At 39.5% G+C, this 25,984-nt stretch overlaps 1 protein-coding gene across 1 annotated transcript; it reads left to right on the top strand.

Moving 5' to 3' along the window:
- The first annotated feature begins 4,480 nt into the window (after positions 1-4,480).
- LOC137954979 (pentatricopeptide repeat-containing protein At5g41170, mitochondrial-like) lies at positions 4,481-5,353 on the top strand. Its single transcript, XM_068801872.1, has one exon. The coding sequence runs from the start codon at positions 4,481-4,483 to the stop codon at positions 5,351-5,353; it is 873 nt and encodes a 290-aa protein (XP_068657973.1).
- Positions 5,354-25,984: the final 20,631 nt, after the last annotated feature.

Raw genomic sequence — 25,984 nt, 5'->3', positions numbered from 1 at the left:
CTCTGACCTGCTAAAGACTGGAAATTCCATTTTGGTGTACCTTGCAATGGTGGTAGGCTCTGGACGTCCTCCATTGGGGCTGAAATTTTTTGTGTGTCCCCCATTTGGGGTGGGTGTCCTTCGAATCAGTGTTTAGAGTTCTTCAACCTGCTAAGACAGTTGCTGACTCGCCAGAGCCACTGAACGAGATACTGTGTTGTCCAACATGCTTGTCAGTCGACCCTCTGTCTCATGTAGTTCTTCTCTGACTTCTTCTCTAAACCTTTCGAACCTATCTTCCTAGGTTGACGTCTCTCCCATCGTTCCCCGCTTTGATACCAACGTGTTATGGTCTCGGACCATGGACCTTGTAATCCGATGGGAAGGAGACTCTGTGTCCAGCACAGGTTCAGCACCAGTGTGTTGTACTCGTCCAAGTCTGCCTATGATGGCGAGTTTTGGGTGAAATGTGTGACGAAAAGGAGATGAGGGAAGAGCTTGGAAGTTATGGAAGGAAGGAAAGGTAACCCGGCTCTTAGAGAGACCGTAACCTACTACTCGTGAAGGGAGACAGCAACTTGGTTCGTCAAGAGGGGAACCACCCTGTTCGTGTTCTGTTTCTGGGTTCAAATGTTTGATAGGTTTCATTTCCACTTTCCCCTTCTTAAGTTGTTCGAAGAGGAGCCAAAATAATTACATACATTACCATTATATGGCTTACATGTCTAAAGCTGAAACATACAAATTGAGCTAAGTTGCTGCATCAATCGGAATTACAAAAATAGCCATCTTGGCTTACACGTTCAACATGTTGAATCTGCTGAGCTTCTGAAATAGTTGTTGAGAATGCTGCATTAATTCCAATGCAAAACACTTCCATAAACACTTCAACTGCGACGTCTTTGGATGGCTCGTTCAGCTATCGAGTCTATAACAGCTATTTTGTTATGGACTCCATAGCATCCCAAATTATCCACATGCGTAGGAATTAAATTATTTCCCTTTCCATGTATGTTAAATTTGGTTTGGTTTGGTTTGGAAAAGAAAAAAGGTTCTCTTCCAGCGTCAATAGTCAATTTGGAGGGAAGAGAGGGAAGAAGGGTGATGAGATCCATGGCCCGGAAAGATCCCAACATCTTGGTATCAAACAGGTTCACCCTTAGGGATTCCTCTTCCTCGGAAGATTTGCGTCAGCTTATTGATGCAAATCATCAAAGATCATATGCAGGTATTGATGATCTTCGCACTTATGTCGAGACCATGAATACGACACTCGAGCTCATTCTCCGGCCACTTGATGAAGGTGGGGGTCGCGGACCATCACCGCGAGTAGCCTATTCTCCCCTGGCCGAACACCACCAGCCACCACCACCTCCTCCACCACCGCTGCGTCACCCCCATCCACCTATGGAACCTCACAGCCAGGGACCAAATTCGGCTCCCAGGTATGTGAAACTGGACTTTCCAACATTTGATGGGTCTAAGGACCCCTTGATATGGTTACACAAATGTGACCAGCTCTTTTACCATTAAAAAACATTGGCGAATGATCGGGTCCAGTTGGCCACATACCATATACTCGATGAAATGCTCTTTTGGTTCCTCCAATTTCGAAATGGACATTTGGTTCAGGATTGGGAGGCATTTAGACAATCTTGCATGATGAGGTTTGGTCCTCCAACCAGTAGCAATCCGTTGGGCGAATTGATCAATTTTAAACAGACAAGCCCACTTGATGTGTACCAAAAGACCTACCAGCAACGTTTGACCAGAGCTAGTAATTTTGTCAAAGCCCTCCCAGTATGTTCAAATCTTTATTGCTGGATTAACTGAGGCCCTGCGTCTGGAGGTTGAATTACATGGCCCAAGAGATTTGGACCACGCTATGAATCTGGCCAGGACAATTGATACTAAACAGCATGTTCTAAAGGACTCAATGATCAGAAAATCAGCTTGCCCAACCAAGATAAATACCTCTACGCCATCATCCTATTCAGGGCCTCCCCGTACAGGTCCTATAGACCAAAAGGGCCCAGCTATTTCACTCAATGCCATGACTAGCCTGTGCAGTTCCAACACAATGCAAGTTCGGGCACAGTTGCACCATCTACAATTACTAGCCTTAGTTGACTCGGGCAGCACATATAACATCATCAGTTAGCCAATGGCAGAACAGCTTGGGTTAGTAATCCAGCAGAACACAAGCCTCTCTGTCTCAGTGGCCAATGGGGCCAAAATCGCCAGTGTGAGTATCTCTACAGCGCCCCCCCCCCCCCCCCCTCCCCACCGCCCCTTTTCTATTGAGGGCCACTCCTTTATTGTCGATTTCTTGGAAATTCCTCTGGCAGGATTTGATTTGGTACTCGAAGTTAAATAGCTCCAAATGTTGGGGCCTATTTTATGGGATTTTCAGGCCCTGGCCATGACCTTCACAATGGCCCACGTCAGATAACCTTGCATGGCACACATGCTACTATGCCCTGCACACTTCAGGCAATTCAGGTCCAGAGCACCGAGTTCTATAAGTTATCTCAATTACTTACAAACTTTGAAGATTTATTTCAGGCACCTTCTACTCTTCCGCCTATTCACCACTGAGATCACCGCATCAGATTGCACATAAGGATTGAACCTGTGGTGGTTCGGCCTTACCGTTACCCCCACTTGTAGAAGGATAAAATTGAGCGCCAATGCCAAACTATGCTCGTCCAGGGAATTATTCAGCCCAGCAGATTGTTATGGACTCATTAGGGGTTTATTTGTAATTTCCATTCATTAAGGGTTTATTTGCAATTTCTATTCATTAGGGGTTTATTTGTAATTTCTTGAAAATTAGGGGTTTATTTATAATTTGTATAACTTATGGCCTTTGGCTTGTTTTCCCTAACTCCCTCTATAGGGACGTGAGATGAATGAAGAAAGTAAGTATTGAGAAAATTAGAGTTAAACAGGTTAGATTCTCCCTCAGAGGTCTAGGTCGGATTCTCCCTTTGAGGTCTAGCCTCCTTCAAGGCTCAATCCCTTCCTCCCCAGGCTGGAAGAAATCGTCCGGTGGTTGATCCAAAATGGGCCATAACAGTTTGGTATCAGAGTGGACCAACCATGGTGATTCGTTTTCCTGGGAGGATTTGCGTCGACATTTGGTAGAACAACGTCGAGTTATGGAGAAACAGCATCAGGCCATGGAGGAAATCAAGACAGACATGTACGCCATGAAGGACATATTACAGTGGATCAAACGGCTACTAGATGAGGAAATGGGTCGTAGTCAGATGCCGTCGGGCAGTTCCACTCTTCTGGCCGAGCACCACCATTCCCGCCCGGCCCCAACCCCACCACTTATGCGCCATCAAACCCTGCCCACACCTAGGGCTCCTCTACGCCCAACACAACCTTCGTCGGCCAAAATGGCCATTCGGGAGCTCTTGGTCACGGAAACGCTACCCCAAATTTTGACACCAGACGGCGGCGACCCCAAATCATGCACACCGGAGGGGTTTTCCCAACCCCTTTCTCACAGGAAGCCATAACTCTTCCTGCACAACAGATGCTTCCAGTCCGAAGGATTGTAGACTCAAAAAGCTTTCCAAACTCCCGAAATCAAAAGGCGGGGACCTAGATTTTGGGAAATCAGAAGACATTTCTACCCAAAACTCGTCAATACAGGCTGATTTGGGTTCGACCTCCCAAATCCCCTTCTAACGGCCAATAGCACCTCTTCCCGCACAGTAGATGGAAGTATTCCCATCTGCCTCAGTCACGGCGAATCAATTTGACCCTCCCTCCTCTGTCTCCGACAATCTACCAGCACCGAGGGAACTCAACTCCCAAATTGGGTGGGATTGCTTAGACAATTTTTTTGGGGGGAATTGGCTTCCGGCCAATAGCTATCAGTTCCCATCTCCTTCTCGGCAATTCAGTGGGGCAACCTCGTCCATGCAATCACGAGGCATTGTCAAAATGGCAGCTTCGTTTCGGCTTCTCTGGTTTTTTGATAGAATGGTCAAGGCAGGTTCTCAGCCCAACTCTGTTACTTATTCGCGTTTGATTCATGGTCTTTGCAATGTTGGGACAATTGATGAAGCACTGGATCTCATCAAGGAAATGGTGGAGAAGGGCCTTGGTCCAACGGCTTCTACCTATACACTTCCTCTCACATCTCTCTGTGAGGCTGGTCGTCTCACGGAAGCATGTGATCTGCTCATTGACATGAGAAAAAGATGTGTTTGTAACGTTCAAACTCACATTGGTTTGGTCCCTGGTTTGTTTAGAGTGGATTACTTTGAAATTTCTATTGGCTTGTTTCACAAGATGTTACAAGATAGTGTGGTTACTTTGATAAATGGATATTGCAAATTGGGAAATCTGAACAATGCAATGAGATTGCTGAATTTCATGCAAGAGAATGGATGTGAACCGGATGAGTGGACATTTACAGAACTGATTTGTGGATTCTTCAAAATGGGTAACGTTGGCTATGGCTTTAGATGTGTTCAATAAAATGGCAGCATGTGGATTAAATCCACATAAGGTCAGTTATACTGCCTTAATAGATGGATGTTGCAAGAAGGAGGCAATGGGCCTGGCACTATCGTTGTTGGACAAGATCAAGGAGATTGGTTGTAGACCTAATGTGCGTACATATAATGTGATATTTAATGGATTTTGCACACAGAATAGGTTACCAGAAGCAGAAAAGCTCTGTAGAGAAATTACAGAACAGGGGTTGTTCCCCACTGTTGTAACCTATACAAATTTGATTGATTGTTTGTGTAAGAGTGGGGCCACCAGTCTTGCATTTAAAGTGGTTGATGAGATGATGAAGCACGATTGGTTACCAAACCTTCACACTTACAGCACACTCATCTATGGATTATGTCAAGAAGTCAACGCCATGGAGGCCGAGCTTCTATTTAAAGCAATGCAAAGGAAAGGGTTGATTCCATATCTAGTGACTTATACTTCAGTAATAGACAGACCCTATGGTGTTTTGCTGAAAGGCTTGCAGAAGGATCAAGAGTTTCTTGAAGAAGACCACATTGATGGCTATCTTTCCACAGGAAAGGCGAGAGGTTCTACCACTGTTTCTGGTCTCTTAGACAGGTTGTTGGAGAATGGTTGTGGGCCATATTTTGATACATATGTTACTTTACTAGTGGGTTTATGGAGAAAGGAGTCAAGGCATTTGTCTCATACATGCGCGCTTATAAAGAACCTCATTGCACCTTCATATTCATATGGAAGGACTTGCTGGTCAAGTAAAGTATACTACAGAACAACTGGGAATTGGTACTGCCTTGCAAAAAAAGCAGTTGCAAGTGCCGCTTTGGAGTATGGACAAAAACACAACATCTGGCACATAGTTGTTGTCTGAGATGTCGTTGAAGCTCTTATCCTTATCTATGCAAGATCAGATGAATCTAGGAGATCCATATGTGGCCCCCATGCAATACGGGCACATGATTTAGTTGACAAGACCGAGCATGTTTTCATAGTATAATTATCCTCAAAATTTTGTCAATGGTGACGATGATATTTGTCTGAGCTCTGAGAGGCTGATGAGTTTAGGATGGAAAAAAAATTGCTCCTCTACTAGATTGCTCTACTTTTGTAAGGACAGGCCATTCTACATTCAACCTTGAGGACAAGCTCATTCTCCAAGAGGGGAGTAATGTTATGGACTCATTAGGGGTTTATTTTTAATTTTTATTCATGAGGGGTTTATTTGTAATTTGTAGAACTTATGGCCTTTGGTTTGTTTTCCTTAACTCCCTATATAGGGACGTGAGATGAATGAAGAAAGTAAGTATTGAGAAAATTAGAGTTAAACAGGTCAGATTCTCCCTCCGAGGTCTAGGTCGGATTCTCCCTCCGAGGTCCAAGGTCGAGCCTCCTTCAAGGCTCAATCCCTTCCTCCCCACGCTAGAAGAAATCGTCCGATGGTTGATCCGAAATGGACCATAACATAGGTCTCCTTTTTCATCCCCGATGTTACTGGTCAAAAAGCATGACAAGTCGTGGAGGTTTTGTTTGGACTACAGGAAGCTCAATGCTCACACAATTAAAGACAAATTTCCCATTCCAGTGGTGGACGAACTGTTAGATGAGTTACATGGTGCCACTATATTTACCATGTTGGACTTGAAGTCAGGTTATCATCAGATTCGAGTTCAACCTTCAGATGTGGAGAAGACCGCGTTCCGCACGCACCATGGTCATTTCAAGTTCCTCGTCATGCCCTTTGGTCTCTCCAATGCGCCATCCACATTCCAGACCCTCATGAATCAGGTATTTGGCTCTCTCTTGCGGATATATGTTCTTTTTTTTTTATCATTTATTGGTGTATAGCAAACACTGGGACAAGCACCTTCAACAGGTATTTACTCTTCTCCGCTCCCATTATTTGGTTTTAAACAAGTCCAAATGTTCTATGGCTACCTCCGAGGTGGCATACTTGGGCCACGTTATTTCAGCAGTTGGGTGAAGGTTGACCAGAGCAAGATTAAGGTCGTCACAGACTTGCCCCCTCCCACCTCCATCACAGCGTTAAGGGGATTTTTGGGCCTCGTAGGGTATTATAGAAAATTTATCCGCAGCTATGGCCAGATTGCAGCGCCGCTCCACAACCTCCTCAAGAAAAATGCTTTCACCTGGTCTGAGCCAGCGGATCATTCCTTTTAGCAGTTGAAGGAAGCATTATCTTCAGTGCCGGTTTTGCAGCTCCTAGATTTTGATGAGTTGTTTGTAGTGGAATGTGATGCTTCGGGCGGAGGTATAGGTGCAGTGTTACAGCAACAAGGCCACCCGATCGCTTATTTCAGCCGACAGCTTGGCCAACACCATCACAAACTAGCGGCTTATGAAAGGGAATTAATCGGTTTAGCTAAAGCAATCCAGCATTGGTGGCCTTATCTCTGGGGGCGCCCCTTTATTATTCGAACCGATCATTGCAGCCTAAAGTATCTTCTTGAGCAGCATCTCACTACCTCCCCTCAGTAGCACTGGTTGAGTAAGCTGATGGGGTTTGACTTTACCGTTGAGTATAAATCTGGTAGTTTGAATCTGGGGGCCGATGCCTTATCTCGCTGGGACGTTCTTGAGCCACACTTACATGCTATCAATCAACCCAGAGTTCTTTTACTGGATTCTATATGGGAAGAGACACAACAACATCCGAAACTCATTGCATTATATCATGATATTCAGTAGGGGACATCGGATATCCATTGGACGATCCAGGATCGTCTTATCTTGTTTAGTAATAGGATTTTTCTGCACCACACCTCGCCACTTATTCCCAATATCTTAGCCTCTTTCCATGACAGTACACATGAGGGCAGACAGAAAACATATTTCCACCTCAGTAGAGATTTTTATTGGAAGGGTATGAAAAGCAATGTAACAAATTATGTGGCGGCTTGTTAGACTTGTCAATGGAACAAAGCCGAATCATTAAGTCTAGTGTTATGGACTCATTAGGGGTTTATTTACAATTCCTATTCATTAAGGGTTTATTTGTAATTTTTAGAACTTATGGCCTTTGGCTTGTTTTCCCTAACTCCCTATATAGGGACGTGAGATGAATGAAGAAAGTAAGTATTGAGAAAGTTAGAGTTAAACAGGTCAGATTCTCCCTCAGAGGTCTAGGTCGGATTCTCCCTTTGAGGTCCAAGGTCGAACCTCCTTCAAGGCTCAATCCCTTCCTCCCCACGCTAGAAGAATCGTCCGGTGGTTGATCCGAAATGGGCCATAACATCCAGCGGGGTTGCTCCAACCACTTCAGCTACCGTCACAGGTATGGTCAGATATTTCCATGGACTTCTTTGATGGCCTTCCCCCCTCTTCCGCTAAATCCATTATATTTGTTGTGGTTGACCGCTTCTCCAAGTATGGCCATTTCCTCCATTTGGCGCATCCCTACATAGCCACTCAGTGGTTCAAATCTTCATGGATAACATTATTCGATTACATGGGATGTCTATGTCCATTACCCGTGATAGGGACTCCATCTTTACCAGTACGTTATGGAAAGAACTATTCAAGCTGCAAGGCACGAAATTGGCGTTCTCTTTCGCCTACCATCCACAGACAGATGGACAGACCGAGGTAGTTACAGGACGATTGAGATGTATCTTCGTTGTTTTCTGGGGGACTCACCTAAAAGGTGGGTTAAGTGGCTGGCATGGGCAGAGTTCTGTTATAATACATCATACCACAGCGCCCTTGTCACTACTCCGTTCAAGGTAGTATATGGCCGAGATCTGCCTCAGCTTTTGTCGTATGAACCAGGTACATCCAAGGTAGCCACCTTGGACCAGGCTTTAGAAGAAAGGGACGCCATGCTCAGTGAGGTGTCCACTCATCTCCAGGAGGCCCAACATGCTATGAAACTATCTTATGATAAGAAGCACCGGGAAGTGTTCTTCTCTTCCGGGGATTATGTGTGGCTACGTCTCCAACATTATAGGCAGCTTTCACTGACCACCTCCAAATGTCACAAACTTTCCCCGAAATATTATGGTCTCTTTCAGGTGATAGACCACATTGGCACATTCCCCTACCGCTTGCAGCTTCTACCAGAAGCCAAGATCCACAATGTGTTTCACATCTCCCAATTGAAGGCCTTCCAGGGAGACTCCCCATTGCTACACACTCTTCTACCACCGATACATGAAGGTCGGGTCCTTTCTTCTCCAGCACAGGTGTTGTAGGCTCGTCGCATTCAGGGCGATTGGGAGGTTCTAGTGTAGTGGGCTAATGTTGACCTCAGTGATAGTACATGGGAGCCCTTAGCCGCTTTCAGGGCTCTCTACCCCTCTCTTGAGCATGAGGACAAGCTCTTTCTCCAGGAGGGGGGAGAGGTTATGGACTCCATAGAATCCCAAGTTATCCACAGGTGTAGGAATTAAATTATTTCCCTTTCCATGTATGTTAAATTTGGTTTGGTTTGGTTTGGATGTAATTTGGCATGAACCAATTGACCCATGGGTCTAAGTGTATTTTCGTTCCCAAACATATTTATTGGGATGGGATGCTGAATGAAGACAAACATTGAGTAAATTAATCTTAGCCAGGTCGGATTCTCCCTCAGAGGTGTAGGTCGGATTTCCCCTCATAGGTCCAGGTCGAGCTTCCTTCAAAGCTCAATCCAATCCATTCCGATTCCACCATTACACGTTCAAAGAACAGGGGTTATCTTCCAGCATCAACAGTCAATCTGGTGGGAAGAGAGGGAAGAAGGGTGATGAGATCCATGGCCCGGGAAGATCCCAACATACTGCGTCATCTTCATTCTGGATAATTGACTCAGGAGGCTCCGCGCATCTTACAGGTAACAAAAATTTATTACATTCTCTATCTCCGTGTCTTTCACACAAGTTTGTTTCCATTGCTAACGGTTCTCAAACCAAAGTCCAATGGAAAGAATTCACTTCTGTCACACCATCACATCCACTCACTAATATTCTTTTCGTTCCTACTTTCCCTTTGAATCTATTATTTGTTGATCAAATGACAAAATACTTTAATTGCTTTGTTACCTTCTCACCCACTTTATGTGTATTTCAAGATCTTATAACGAAGCAGGCGATTAGTGGAGGCCGTGAACAAAGAGAGCTTTACAACCTGGACGTGAAAAAAATGAATATGGTTTCCACTACTGAAAATGAGACAAGGTTATGGCACAATCGGTTAAGACATCCATCTGCACAGTGTCTTTATTATATTTTTCCTTCTCTTAAAGTAAGGTCAGAATTTCATTGTGAGGTTTGTCAATTAAGTAAACATCAAAGGAGTACATACTCTCCTTGTCCAGAAGTCAAAAGTGTTCAAAAAGTATTACTCCATTTTTTTTAATTCATACTAATGTCTGGGGGCCCTTGAGTATCTCCAGCGTTTCTCAAGCAAAATATTTTATTGCATTTATTAATGATTTCACTCGCACAACTTGGTTGTTTGTATTTAAGGAGCATTTTGAGATACCATTTATTTTAATTTAATTCATGTGATGGTACTCACACAGTTTGGTCAGAAAATAAAAATACTCCGGTATGATAATGCCAAAGAATACGTTTCCAAAGACTTTGACTCTTTTTTTCAAGTAAATGGCATTATCCATCAACCATCATGTGTCTACACTCCTCAACAAAATGGTGTAGCCGAACGAAAAAATTGTCATATTCTTGAGGTAGCTCAAGGTTTATTATATGCCATGAAAGTTCCCTACTTTTATTGGCCTCATATAGTCCTTACGGCTTGCTTTCTTATAAATCGTCTACCATCTTCCCTTCTTGTTAGTAATTCTCCTTACTCTAGATTATTACCAAATGATGATCCGTTGTCACTACCTTTGAAAGTCTTCGGATTTCAATGCTTTGTTCATAATTCATTTCCCAGACACAGCAAGCTTGATCCTAAATCTATCAAGTGTATCTTCTTGGGATACTCTGGCACACAAAAGAGTTATGTTTGTTATAGTCCCACTCTTCAACATATATTTGTGTCCAGGGATGTAACATTTTTTGAAGACTCCTCATTTTATTCTGACAGTGCTCCTCCTGGTCTATCCTCAGTACCAGGTTCTCCTCGACCGGTTGTGTCCCGTGATATAGAGATTATTCAAACCCCAAAACAAGTGGCTGACACCACACCTATCGAGTTAACAGATCCCACAGAGGTAAGTCATTCATCAGCAATTATTTTTTGCCCTCAATATGATACTCATCCTATTGCTGTAAGGAAAGAACCAAGATCATGCACTAGACCTCTACTTCTCATCCCATTTCAAATTTTGTGTCTCATCATCGCCTCTCACCTTCATGTTATCAGTTTCTTTATTCTATTTCCTCCATATCTATTCCATAGTCCTATCAGGAGGCTCTACAACATCCAGGGTAGAAGGCAACAATGGATGAAGAAATGAAGGCACTTAATGACAATCAGACATGGTTACTGGTTCCTCTTCCAAAAGAAAAAAAACATGTTGGTTTCAAGTGGGTTTATACTGTCAAACATAATCCGGATGGATAAATAGCACGACTGAAGGCTCGACTAGTTGCCAAAGGTTATACTCAGTGTTATGGAATTGATTATGAAGAAACCTTCTTTCCAGTGGAAAAAATGAACTCGGTACGTATATTATTATCTCTGGTAGCCAATTCATCATGGTCGATATATCAACTTGATGTGAAAAATGCATTTCTGAATGAGGACATTAAAGAAGAAATTTATATGCAACAACCACCTGTGTATGTGGTTGAGGGGGAGTCAGTATGTTGACTAAAAAAATCATTGAATGGCCTCAAGCAGTACCCTCGGGCATGCTTTGAGGAATTTAGTCAAGCCCTCATACGGGCTGGCTTTTACAGATGCACCGGAGATCATTCAGTATTTATTGAAAACACACCGAGAGGTAAGGTAATTCTGGCTGTATATGTTGATGACATCACTTTAACCGGTAGTGATTCTGAGGGTATCCAGAAAACAAAGGAAAAAATATACGCTGAATTCAAGACAAAGGAACTTGGACTACTCAAATATTTTTTGGGTATTGAAGTATTACAATCCAGACATGGGATTGTACTATCCCAAATGAAGTATGCCCTTGATCTACTAGAGGAGACAGGAATAATGGAATGCAAACCAGTAGATACTCCTATGGACTCAAATACAAAATTATGTGGAGGCACTAGAGAAGATGTAGATATTGGGAAATATCAAAGACTAGTGGGAAGACTTATTTACCTGTGCGTAACAAGGCCGGATATATCATATGTAGTAAGTTTGGTAAGTTAATACATGCACAAGCCACAACTTAGTCATTGGCAAGCACTTGAAAGGATACTACGATATCTGAAAGGAGCTCCAGGAAGGGATTCTCTATAAAAATCATGGTCACTTCAACATCGAAGGATTCTCATATGCAGATTGGACTGGATCCTGGATGACAGAAAATCTACTTCAGGATTTTGTACGATGGTTGGAGGGAATTTGGTTACATAGAAAAACAAGAAGCAAAATGTAGTAGCACGGTCTAGTACAGAAGTAGAATACATAGCCATGGCACACACTGTTAGTGAATTCCTATGGATAAGATCTCTTCTCACTGAATTGGGATTCTACAAAGAAGATTTGATGGATCTATATTGTGATAATCAAGCAGCAATACACATTACATCAAATCCAGTCTTCCATGAAAGAACAAAGCATATTGAAGTGGACTGCCATTTTATACAAGAAAAGTTCCAAGCAGGCTTTTTATCTCTAAGGCGTATATCATCACAAAGTTAAGTTTCATATATTCTCACTAAGCTGTTCACTCACAACATTATGTCTGCCATCTATAGAGTTTTGGGCATTTATGATGTTTTCTCACCCCCAGCTTGAGGGAGAGTATTACAATGTGGGACCCACCATGGTGTTCAAGCTGGTGGAACCCACCATGAGGACGTGGGGTACCAAGAAGAGTCCTCACCCAAGCTAGCACGAGTTAAGAAAATAAGAATCACAAGCTGAAATGAGTTCGAAGATTTGAAGATTAAGTGGGACCCACAAAGATACCACGAGTTGGTAATCTTATCAATATGATCTGGAAGATCATATGGGACCCACAAGAATAAGGCAACAAGCTGGCCTCCTCCTTTATATTAATGTTATTGAAGAGGATTTCTAGTTCAACTCATATTAGACTTCAGGTAGATTGTGTTATCTTTTCATGATAGACTTATCTTAGGAGAGTTAGAGTTGGAATGTAATTAGGAGATTGAAAGGTTAATTGTATAAGGACTATCACGACCTCTACTATAAATAGAAGGTTGTAATTTGGAATTAATCAAGTTATACATCTCCTTTTTGAGTAAATCTCTCTCTCTTTGCTTGGCGCACATCACTCTTTTTCTTTTTTTCTTCTCACTACCCAAGAGCACTTCTTCCCTTTTCTTCTTTTTATTTCTCCTTTCTCTTGCTCAAAATATTGGAAAAGGGATCCTAAATTCAACAGGCATCAAGTTTACTTCTAGTAGAAAAATCAATGTGAGTATAAGAAACACAACCAAACACTTTCAAGAAAGAAAGGTTTACCTCTTTGTCGCTCCAAACCTCTTCTGGTATTTTGCAATCCAATGGTGTTGAGGGACCTCTGTTGATCAAATAGGCAGCAGTGCTAATAGCCTCAGACCAACACATCTTTGGCATTCCTACATGTAATCTCATTCTCCTAGCACACTCGTTCAAAGTTCTATTCATCCTCTCAGCCTCACCATTTTGTTGATGTTTTCCAGGAATGATCTTCTTCATCTTGAATCCATTATCAGTACATTACCTCTTGAAATCCTCATCTACGTATTCTCCCCCATTATCTGACTATAGGCACTTCACCTTCAAATCTGTCTCATTCTCAACCATTGTTCTCCATCTCTTGAAGGTATCAAAGACATCGGATTTCTTTTTCGGGAAATAAACTCATACCTTTCTGCTTGCATCATCAATAACTATCACATAGAAGTTAGAACCATCCAGGGAAGTAACAGCTGAAGGCCTCGACGCATCAGTGTGAACTAACTCTAATTTTGTTGTCTTTTGTTCCTTTCTGACCTTAGAAAAACTAACCCTTTTCTGCATGCCAAAAATGCAGCCTTCGCACAAACTGTTATTTACAGTTTTCAACCGTAGCTTCCCTTTGGACTTAAGCACTTTCATTTCCTTTTCACTCATGTGACCGAGCCTACAATGCTACAAGTCAGAATTAGTAACAGCATCAGGAACTGCAACCGTCTCTACAACTGAAAGTGATGTAAAGAGTTCCAATTTTAACTCCCTATGTAACAACCATGGATCCCTTTGTAACTTTTCAGGCAGCACCATTAAAAGTCACATTATGACCTTCATCATCAAGTTGCCCTACTAAGATCTGATTATGCATCGATTTTGGTACATGACTCACCATGTCAATTTTCAACATTGTCATGTTTGACATCCTCAAACTGACATTACCAATACCGACAATATCCAAAGGGTCTCCATCAGCAAGATACACTTTCCCATGATCTCTAGCAACATAATTCTCCATGATCTCATGATGTACGGTGGTGTGAAAAGAAGCTCTGGAATCTAACAACCAGGAGTCAATAGGGCTATCAACCGACAAGAGTAAAACATCTTATATCTCTTCAACCACTGCATCGTTTTTCTTTTCATCATTCTTCAGTGCTTTGCAATTCTTCTTTATGTGACCAAACTTGCCACAATTTCAGCCTTTTACATTCCTTCCGAATTTGGACTTGCTTCTTCCATTCCTTGACTTCCCTCTACCATTGCCCTTGTTGGAATTCCTCTTGAAGTTCATGCCCCTAGTATCGACACTTAGGGCAGAATTAGATATTAACGATTCTCCTGAGTCCTTTCACGAACTTCCCCTGTGAGAATGGTATCCCGAACATCATTAAAGATCAACTTCCCGTTGCCTATAGAGTTGCTGATAGCAGCCCTCATAGGCTCCCAACAATTTGGTAGAGACGCCAAAAATAATTAAATCATAAACTTCATAATCAAATTTTATTTAAACGGATGTCAATTGATTAACAATCATGCTAAACTCATTCAAGATGCAACTGAGGTATTTTCTGTCATCTTTAAATTGAAGAATTTTTTCATGAGATCTACCTTATTATTTGCATAAGGCTTCTCATACGCGTCAAATAGAATCTTCATCAACCCCGTTGTGGTTGTCTCTAACGCCACGTTGTGGTTGTCTCTAACGCCACGTTGTGAACAACGTTCTTCGATAGTGTTAACCGGACTACTCTCAACACTTATCTATCGAGGAGATTCCACTCATCATCTTTCATACCTTCTGGTTTCATATCCAGAAGTGGTGTGTGCAACTTTTTACTGAACAGATAATCTTCGATTTGTATCCTCTAGAACGCAAAATCCATACCATCAAACTTGTTGATCGCTTATGTCGATCCTTCTCCGCTAGCCATTGCTCTCAATCACAAACCAAAGCTCTGATACCACTTGTTAGAAATTAAACACCCTAATTCCAAATGAATGAGAACAATAATAATAAATGCGAAAGAAGGGAAAAAACAAGCATGAAAAAGCACAACAAGATTTATACAAGTTCGCCTCAAGGTGAGACTACGTCCTGTCTTCAGCCGCTGTAGTAATCCACTATGAAGACGAAATACTTTTCAAGATAAATAACACACTTACAGGTGTTTCTCTCTAACCTCTCGGGCTGCAACTCAAGATGCTCCGCGTTATAAGATGATAATCAAACCCTAATAGTGGCGCCCCTCTTCTATAAAGAGAAAATCAAGGCAACGCAATCCGCGACCAACTCAACGTAGGGCATTAATTAGACCCCACAACTTAACACTTAATTTGTTCAACATTTCCAACCAGAAGAAAGATGTCAGCCATCATGGTAGTCCCTCGCTCCATACCGAGCGATTACAGGCTCTTTTGAAATGGAAATTGGTTAGAGATTCAAGTGCCTTTGGCAGCTGGAGAGTTTGGTGAGAAGGACGAGCTGGATCTGGAGATTGGAGCAATGTTGTTGCAAATATTCGTGGCCATCCTCCTACCGTTTCTACAAAAGACTACATTTTTGTTGTTGTTGCGCGAAGCCCAGTAAGTGTTAAGGCCACGTCAGAGAAATGAACTGACACTGACATCTTCGATGTTAGGAATTAGACGCCCTAATTCCAAACTAACGAGAGCACTAATAATAATTATGGAAGAAAGGAAAAGCAAGGACGAGAACAAACAACAAGATTTATGCAGGTTCGCCTCAAGGTGAGACTACGTCCCGTCTTCCACTGCTGCAATAATCCACTATGAAGATGAATTAGTTTACAAGAAAGATCGCACACACTTACATGTGTTGTTTATCTCTAATCTCTCTCGGCCAAAACTAATGCTCCTTACCGACTTAGTGTAGGGCATTGATTAGGCTCCACAACTTAAAAATCTCCCACTTGGAGACTAATCCATCATTAATATCTCCTCTGTAGCGGCAACAACTTTTCAATCCACAGAGAGAACTCCATATGAAGTTGCACACAACTTCAGTTTCTCAATCGTAATAGTCTTTGTCAACATATCAGCCGAATTCTGACTTCCTTGAATCTTCTCAAGTGCTAAGACTCCATGCTCTAGAGCCAATATGATGAAGTAATAACGCACCTGTACGTGCTTTGTTCTAGCATGATAAAAGAGATTCTTTGCTAAATGAATAGCACTATGACTATCACAATACAACACATTCTTCCAATGCTTGAGACCTAATTCTTCTTTGAAAGACTGCAACCATACCATCTCTTTGTTGGCTTTGGTCACGACAACATATTCTGCTTCAATAATGGAAAGAGCAACTATCTTCTACAACTTAGAGACCCCACTAACTATTGTACCACCCAATGTGTATACAAATCCAATGGTACTCTTCTTGTCATCAATGTCTCCAATAATGTCAGCATCTACATAACCCTGTAATCCCAAGTCTGACTTTTTGAAACGTAAGGTTGAGTCTATAGTGCCTCTCAAATACCTAAAAATTCACTTCATTGATTCCCAATGTTGTTTACCCAGATTACTCATATATCTGCTCTCAATTCCCACTGCATGAGCTATATCTAGTCTAGTGCACACCATGGCATATATGAGATTGCCAATACAGAAGCATAAGGCACATCGGTCATGTAGGCTCGCTCCTGCTCTATAGAAGGTGACTCTGCTCCTTAGATAGCCCAAACTGACTAACAAAAGGAGTACTCACTAATTTTGTATCACTCATGTTGAATCGACTCAACACCTTCTTCACATATTCTTCTTGTGACAGTTTCAAGATATCAATGTCCCTAGTAATTCTCATCCCAAGAATTTGTTTTGCACCACCCAAATCCTTCAATGTAAACTTCTTCAACAACTCCCTTTTCAACTTATCTATTTCCATTTTGCAAGCACCTGCTATCAATATGTCATCAACATATAGTAGTAGAATGATGTAGGAGTCATCAAGCTTCTTCACATAATAGCAATGATCCACCTGGCACCTCAAGAAGCCATTACTACTCATAAAGGTATCAACCAGAAACTTTTAAGGAAGAAAAGTTTACCTCTTTACTACTCCAGACCTTTTTTGGTATTTTGCAATCCAATGGTGTTGAGAGACCTCTGTTGATCAAATAGGCAGTGGTGCTGATAGCTTTAGACCAGAACATCTTTGGCAATCTTGCATGTAATCTTATCCTCCTAGCATGCTCGTTTATCCTCTCAGCCACACCATTCTATTGAGGTTTTCCAGGAATGGTTTTCTTCATCTTCATTCCATTATCAGCACAGTACCGCTTGAAATCATCATCTATGTATTATCCTCCATTATATGACTACAAGCACTTCACCTTCAAATTTTTCTCATTCTCAACCAATGCTCTCCATCTCTTGAATGTATAAAAGACATCAGATTTCTTTTTTAGGATAAAAAAACTCATACCTTTCTGCTTGCATCATCAATAAATGTCACATAGTAGTTAGAACCACCAAGGGAAGTAATAGTTGAAGGCCCTCACATATCTATGTGAACCAACTCAAATTTTGTTGTCCCTTTTCTGCTAGCCTAAAATACAGCCTTCACACAAACTGTTATTTACAGTTTTCAACCCTAATAGCTTCTTGTTGGACTAAAGAACTTTCATTCCCATCTCACTTATGTGAGCAAGCCTATAATGCCACAAATCATATCAGTAATAGCATCAGCAAATGCAACCGTGTCTCTGCAATTAGAAGTGATGTAAAGGGTTCCAGTTTTAACACCTCTTGCAACAACCATGGCTCACTTAGTGACTTTTCTAGGCAACACTATTAAAAGTCACATTATGACCCCCAACATCAAGTTACCCTACTGAGATCAGATTACGCATCAGTTTAGGTACATGTCTCACTTTGTCAATTTTTCACAATGTCCCATTTGACATCCTCAAACTGACATTACTAATACTAACATTATCTAAAGGTTCTCCATCAACAAGATACACCTTCATGTGATCTCCAACATCATAATTCTCTATGATCTCACAATGCACAGTGGTGTGAAAAGAAGCTCCTACATCTAGCACCCAAGAGTCAATAGGGTTATCAATAGACAAGACTAAAGCATGTTGTACCTCTTCAGTCACCACATTTGCAGCATCATTTTTCTTTTCATCCTTCTTCGGTGCTCTATAGTTTTTCTTTATGTGACCAAACTTACCACAATTCCAACACTCCACGTTCCTTCTAAATTTGGACTAGCTTCTTCCATTCCTTGACTTCCCTCTACCGTTTCCCTTGTCGGAATTCTTCTCGAAGTTCCTACCCCTCATATCGACACTTAGGGTAGAATTAAATTTTGATGATTCTCTAAAGTCCTTTCTACGAACTTTCTCCACAAGAATGGTATCCTGGACATCATTAAAGATCAACTTCCCATTGCCTACAAAGTTGTTAACCACAACCCTCAAAGGCTTCCAATAATTTGGCATAGACACCAAAAGAATTAAAGCATGAACCTCATCATCAAATTTAATTTGAACAAAGGTCAATTGATTGAAAATCCAGCTAAACTCATTCAAATGTGATGCCACTGATGTATTTTTTGTCATCTTTAAATTGAAGATTTTTTTCATGAGATGTACCTTATTATTAGCAAAAGGCTTCTCATACATATCGGACAAAATTTTCATCGTCCCGGCTGTGGTTTTCTCCGATGCCATGATGTGATCAACATTCTTCGACATTATAAAACGACTACTCCCAATACCTATCTATCAAGGAGATTCCACTCATCAATTTTCATACCTTTTGGTTGCATATCTAAAAGTGGTACGTATAGCTTTTTATTGTATAGATAATCTTCAATATGCATCCTCTAGAATGCAAAATCCATACCATCGAACTTGTTGATTCCAAGTGTTGATCGTTCTCCGCCAGCCATTGCTCTCAATCACAAACCAAAGTTTTGATACCACTTGTTAGGAATTAGACGACCTAATTCCAAACAAGCAAGAGCAATAATAATAATCTCAAAAGAAAGGAAATAATAAGCACGAGAACAAGCAACAAGATTTATACAGGTTGGCCTCAAGGTGAGACTACGTCCTGTCTTCCACCGCTGCAGTAAACCACTATGAAGAAAAAATAGTTTACAAGATCACACACACTTACAGGTGTTGTTTATCTCTAACCTCTCTCAGCCGCAACTAATGTTCCTCGGATGATCCGCGTACCGATTTAGCCTAGGGTATTGATTAGGCTCCACAACTTAACATTCGACTTCAGTGGTGGCGGTAGTAGCCTCGTTTGCAATATCATAATGTTTTTGCCTATCGCACCGGCCACTATCGTCGTTGTCGTCCTAAAGGGGCTTCCCCTTTGCAAAATCCATAAAGTTGAGGTAAAGCTCAGAGATGGATTCGACGAGGGAAGGGTTTACTAGGAGGCCACCTTCGACGATGGTGATGGGTTTCTCCGGGAAGCCGTCCACTCTCTCCCATGGCTATAGAAAATGGAGGGTGCCGATTTATTGGGTGATCCTGCTGCCATTTGTTGGCATCGAAGTGGTGTTTTTTTGTGCTCTTGTGTCTGATATGGTACACGGTAATTACAGCACTGCTACTGCCAGTGAAGGTGTGGTTGGCGAAGGGGCTGACGGCTGCGAAGCTGGAGAAGCTACCTATTGGGAATTAAATGCCCTGATTCCAAACCAACGAGAGCAATAATAATAACGTGGAAGAAAGAAAAGCAAGTACGAGAACAAATAACAAGATTTATACACGATCGCCACAAGGTGAGACTACATCCTATCTTTTGCCTTTGTAGTAATCCACTATAAAGATGAAATAGTTTACAAGAGAAATCGCACACGCATACAGGTGTTTTCTCTAACCTCTCTCGGGCTACAACTCCAGCTCCTTCTTGGTGATGATAAAATCATAATAGTGGCACCCCTCAATTATAAAGAGAAAATTAGGGTGACCACGATTCAAGGGTAAAATTCCCAAGCTGCACTTAATGAAACAACAGTTAATATATCGTGGACTAGGGTGTGGGGCACGACAACCTTACCGCGAAGATCGATCCACGTACCAACTCAGTGTAGGGCACTAATTAGGCCCCACAACTTAACAATCTCCCACTTGGTGACTAATCCATCATCAATATCTCCTCTGCAGCGGCAATAAGTTTTCAATCCTCAAACAACTGAAGTTGTACACAACTTAAATTTTTCAATCATAATAGTCTTTGTCAACATATCAGTTGGATTCTAACTTCATTTAATCTTCTCAAGTGCTAAGAATATATCCTCTAGTGCCAATCTATTTACCATGATGCCCCATCTCTTGGATGTATGAGCCTTCTCCTTGGTCATGTGGGCTTGATCCCATCTTCCAACATCTTTCTTTCTATCTTTCTTCTTTCTTTAATCATTATTTCTTTCTTTCTTTCTTTCTTTCTTCCGTTCTTTCCTTCTTTTGTGTTTCTTTCTTGCTTCTTTCGTTTGTTTCTTCTTCTTTTTTCTTTCTTTCTTAGTTTCTTTCATGTTTCTATCTTTTCTTCTTGTTTATTTCTTAATTTCTTTATTTTATTATTTCTTTCTAGTTTCTTTCTTTCTTTCATTCTTTCTTCTTTCTAGAAAGAAAGAAGAAAGAATGAAAGAAAGAAAGAAACTAGAAAGAAATAATAAAATAAAGAAATTAAGAAATAAACAAGAAGAAAAGATAGAAACATGAAAGAAACTAAGAAAGAAAGAAAAAAGAAGAAGAAACAAACGAAAGAAGCAAGAAAGAAACACAAAAGAAGGAAAGAACGGAAGAAAGAAAGAAAGAAAGAAAGAAATAATGATTAAAGAAAGAAGAAAGATAGAAAGAAAGATGTTGGAAGATGGGATCAAGCCCACATGACCAAGGAGAAGGCTCATACATCCAAGAGATGGGGCATCATGGTAAATAGATTGGCACTAGAGGATATATTCTTAGCACTTGAGAAGATTAAATGAAGTTAGAAAGAATCAGAATGAAAGAAGAAAGAAAAAAATAAACAAACAAGAAAGAAGGAAAGAAGAAAAAAGAAAGAATGAAGACCGAAGAAAGGAGGAAGTAAAAAATAAGAGAGAAAGAAGTATGCTGATTTGATTCCTTGTTTGTTGTTTTCCCCAAAGATTAGGGAGTCTTGTTGTATACATCTTTGTGTTTGTTCTCTTGTTCTTCTCTAAGAAACTTCATAGGATCCAAAAATAGCTTTATTGTTAATCATCTAATTGGTGATTTGATAATCATTCTTCATATCCACCTGCAAAAATTATTTCTCCGTAGTTCTTGATTGAACTTTGTGAATCATTGCATTCCAATAATCACCAAGAGATGCATAATCTTCTTCTGGTTGTGATTCTAGAATCGAAGTCACTTCTTCATACGGGTTTCCATCTTCACTACCTTAGAGGAGTCATAGGTAGAGGTTGACATATTATCATCTTTAGAATTTTTATTAAATTTAGATAAAAGTGAGTCTTTAATTGAACCAAAATATAGCCAAATTATGCTATAAAGCATGATCGATCATCCCAATTAGACTGATCAATCAATACTATCTAGGCAAAGCAAATTTATGATGATTAATCAACAAACCTCAATGATTGATTGATCATAAAAACTTTGCCAATCAGGGACATAAGCATGATTGATCAGCCAAATCATTGATTGATCATATTAGTTATGCACTGCCACTAGGAATTCTGATTGATCAATCATACCATGTATATTGATTGATCAATTTAAAATGTCAGACCCAACATGAAGATATTGATCCATCATACCATTGATCAATAACTCATATTCTAACAGAAAAATAGTTGTTATACATGATTGATCGATCAACCACTTTACACTGATCAATCAAAGTAAAGTCAACTTTTTGCAAAAGAGCAAAAATCAGCTAGTTTGGCTTGGGGAATTTATAAATACCCCACCAAACCTCCCATTGAAAAGTTAATGAGCTTTTATTGGCATACGTACTTTCTTTTACTCTCAATCATTTGAAAGAGAGAGTCACACTTAGCAAAATTCTTGCATTTCTTTCTCATTCCATCTCCTTGCATACACATTAGTCAAGCCCTTCATTCTTCATTGTGCATCAAAGGCTAGAAGCTTGGAACTTTCAAAGGAGAAGGGCATCTCTCCAATTACAAGGGTGTAAGTTTTACCTTTCTTGTAATTTTTCATTTTTTGATAAGTTTATTTAGAACCTTGATAAATCTAGACCGAAAGGGTATGCTAGAGCAAGAATCTAGCTAATCTCTTGTGGAGATTAAATTGTAATCGTGTATTTGGCCATACATGTGGCTTGAAGGAGAGCCGAAATCTCTTTCTTGTAGTTCCAAGCTAATAGAGGTATTATTAGTAGAATTTCCCAAACATGGATTCTTGAGCGGTGAATACCAATAGGAAAACATCAATAAAAAAAACTTTGTGTTCAATTTGTGGTGTGTCAATTTTTGTCTGCTTTATTTGCACATTTATTTGATAAAATTCTTGCACACCTTAATGTTTTAAAGTTGAAATTCTCAATTCACCCCCTTCTTGAAAAGTCACTTGGACCAACAATATTGAATGTTGTGACCTTCTACAGCTTCATGCACATGACTCTTTTCTTGTGGAATTAATTCCTTTTGAGAAATTCATACCCTATGGGCACTTGGAACCAAAAACATCAATAGCCCATGTTTGTTATCATCAAAATCTAATTTATGGAGAAGATTTGGAGCTTCTTCTTCCTCATAGCCATTGCGATAAATTCATCAAAATGAAATTTGAAGTATCTTATCATATTTTTATCATTATTTTCATCATTTTTTGCTAGAAGACAGAAGGTCTCTTTCATACTATAACAACTAGTTTTTAGAACATTTAATTTAGCTTATTTATGTGTGCATCTGCCTCATTTGTGCTTCATAAGCATGCACACTAGCCATGAATGTTATCAAAGCATACTTGTACTTTGAAATCATGATTGCAAGTTGATTTGGGGGTTAGAAGCTCATATTTCAAGTTTTTCGAAAGCTAAATACACTAGAGTTCATAATTTTATATCTTAAATTATCTTATCTTCCAACAAGTGAATTTGAGCTTTGATTTTCAAAATTTACACTTGATTAAACTAAATATTTTAATAGCAAGTACAATTAAAACTCCACTTTAATATTCATCATTTTACTTGTTAATTTGAGGTTAAACTTGTGCATTTGACTTTAATTTCATTAGCTGAGTCCAGAAAATAACTTTTGAATTGTTATCATCAAATCAATTACTTCATTGAGGTTGTTTCTATATAGAGTCAATAATTTTAAATCTTCAAATAGATTTGCAAATCGAACTTGGATTTTAAAATCAATTTAATTTGCATATTTTGAGCTACTAACATATTTTTGAAAGCACATAGGAGGGAGGGGTATATCTATATTTGTAATTTTTTGAAAATATTTATGTGGTATATCATGTAATTAAGAGAGGGAGTAGCATAGGTTGTAATTAGTTATAAGTGGAGAGTTATTTTTTTACTTGCTTATGAACTAGGGCGTTCAAGTCCACCTATATAAGTAATACATTGAGGGAGAGGAGAGTCATTGAGCTCTTCTCTAAACCCCCAATCTTCACTCCATAACCCGTGCCTCTCACAAGCTCTCTTTTCTTCTCTTCTTTCTTCCTTCTTCTCCCTTCTTCTTCTTCTTCTTCTTCTTCTTCTTCTTCTTCTTCTCAAATCTAGTTCCTATGGATTAAACCCTAGTAGTTAACATAAATGTATTATAAAAGTAACATATTGAGAAGCATTACGTGTGATAAAATTATAAGCAAGTAATCATTGCAATGCACTTGGTTAACTTTTGTGTAGGTAAGACCAAACCTTCAACCCACTTTAGTTGGAAAGCCTATGTACTTGTGGTTGAGTGCTAAAAATGCCTTTGTGTGTCTAAGCTTATGTAGCCTAGTCAAATTATTGTAAAATTCCTTTGTAGGTGTGGGCTTATATAGCTTTGTTGAGCTATTATGAGTCCCTTTATGAGCAAGTTATTGTAATTGGCCTTTGTGGACACTTTCTTGTAAGTATCATTTGGCTATTTGATTTAATAGATTAAACTTTAAGGTGTCGAGATACTTTAGGAGCAAAGTAGCAGCCTAAGTTTGGATTATGCATCACGATAAAAAAACTAGTTTTATTATGGTAACTTGTTTATTTTGCTTGAGTCTTTAATTTCATATCAATTTGAAAATATACCATCCCATAATAGAATGGTTTCAAAAAAATTAGAAAAAAGAATTGAAAAGATATTTAAAATTATCATTAGCACAAATTTATGTGGTCTATCTCAAAAGCTCAAGATAATACAATGAACAATCAAGTTGCCAAGACCCAAAATAAAAAAATATTGTTGTTAAAAAGAACCTACATCAAGAGGAAGTGTAAAACTTGAAGATTTAAAATCTAAGTGTCATTGAAAATATCAAGAACTTTAGCCATGTAAAAGGATAGCCAAATTCCAATTCTTAGATAAACGTATGATTTGGAGTATTAGGACATGTAATATTTTCTAAAACCATGTTTTCCAAGATTATACAAATATTTTTGAACCTTTTATCCACTTAAATTTGGCCTAAATCATGTTTAAAACATATTTGTATTCACTACTAATATGCATGATCAATCATCCACTTACAGCATGATCGATCATCCTAAAACCAACTAGCAGGACTTACAATGCATGTTTGATCATCCTTTATGGAGCACGATCAATCAAACAGAATGCTACTATGCAAGAATTATAAAGTATGATCAATTATCCTCTTGGCACAATCAATCATACAGAGTGTTTCAACGGCAAAGTATAAAACACAATCAATCAAGGGTATAAAGTATGAACAATCAACCAAATTTGAAAAAGGGTTGCAAAGTGGTTGACCGATGCCATAATTGATCATAAGGCCATATAAGAACTCAACAATATAGCCTTTGAGGGATTATTGATCAATCAATAAAAAGGTATGATCAATCAATCTCTTTTGCAATTTTTTGAACAACAATAAAAAACTAGTTTCACCAGGAAATTTATAAATAAGAATCCAAACTTATCCCTAAGAAAGTTATGAGCATATATTGGCATACCAAACCTTTGAAGAAATATTTTTATGCATGAATTTCCAAATTTACCCTTTTACATGAGAGAAGGCTAAAACTTGTTTATATTTCCAACTCGTATGCATATTTCTTGGTATTCCTAACTCCATCAAGTTTCACATACTTCATTCCATGTTCTTAAAGATTGGAAGTTTCGGATCTCATTAACTTTTTCTCTCTTTTGTTGTTTCACTTTATTTTGAAAGAGATTTTCCAGATTCTTAAATCTAGAAGAGCTGGAATCTAATTATAAAAAAAAAAAAATCTCTGTGAATAAATTAGCATAGTGTAATTTGGTATTATAATTAACTTAAACATAGTTGGTTAATATCTTTGTAATTTTGCTAAGTGGAGAAAGATAGTGAACTTTTTTTCGAACAAGGATTCTTGGACAGTGGTTACTACAAGGAAAACACCGAGAATAAAAAATTGTTGCCTCTTTATGGTTGTGTGCATGTGATTTTAATTTTACCTATTTATCTAATTTCTATTGCACTACAAGCACTTAAATTTTTATTTTTATTTTTATTCACCCCCCTATAGATACGCCACCCGGGCAAGCAAGCAAGCAAGAACTGGTAAACTTTAAGCAATGGAGGAATTTTATGCAAAGATTATCTTGACTATTTTGTTTTACAAATTTGGAGTTTTTATTAATATTTGAAAATTCAAATTAGTCTATAACAATAGGTCTCCTCTTCCCTCCCTCTTTCTCTCTCATTTCTTCTCTCCCTCCTACTCCCTCTATCTTATCCCCCTCCCTTCATATCCATCATGTGAACGAGGAAGCAGAAGACCT

Source organism: Aristolochia californica, unplaced genomic scaffold (assembly GCF_029961685.1).
Source record: "Aristolochia californica isolate CCGP_79_NKW_82.1479 unplaced genomic scaffold, dmAriCali1.0.hap1 SCAF_2, whole genome shotgun sequence".
Classification (NCBI taxonomy): Eukaryota; Viridiplantae; Streptophyta; class Magnoliopsida; order Piperales; family Aristolochiaceae; genus Aristolochia; species Aristolochia californica.
Note: the sequence above shows the minus strand (reverse complement) of the source record. Positions and strands in the feature narration are given on the sequence as shown.

Bases quoted from the DNA above. Each gene is read 5' to 3' on its own strand.
- LOC137954979 (XM_068801872.1), top strand. From the start codon at position 4,481: ATGGCAGCATGTGGATTAAATCCACATAAGGTCAGTTATACTGCCTTA.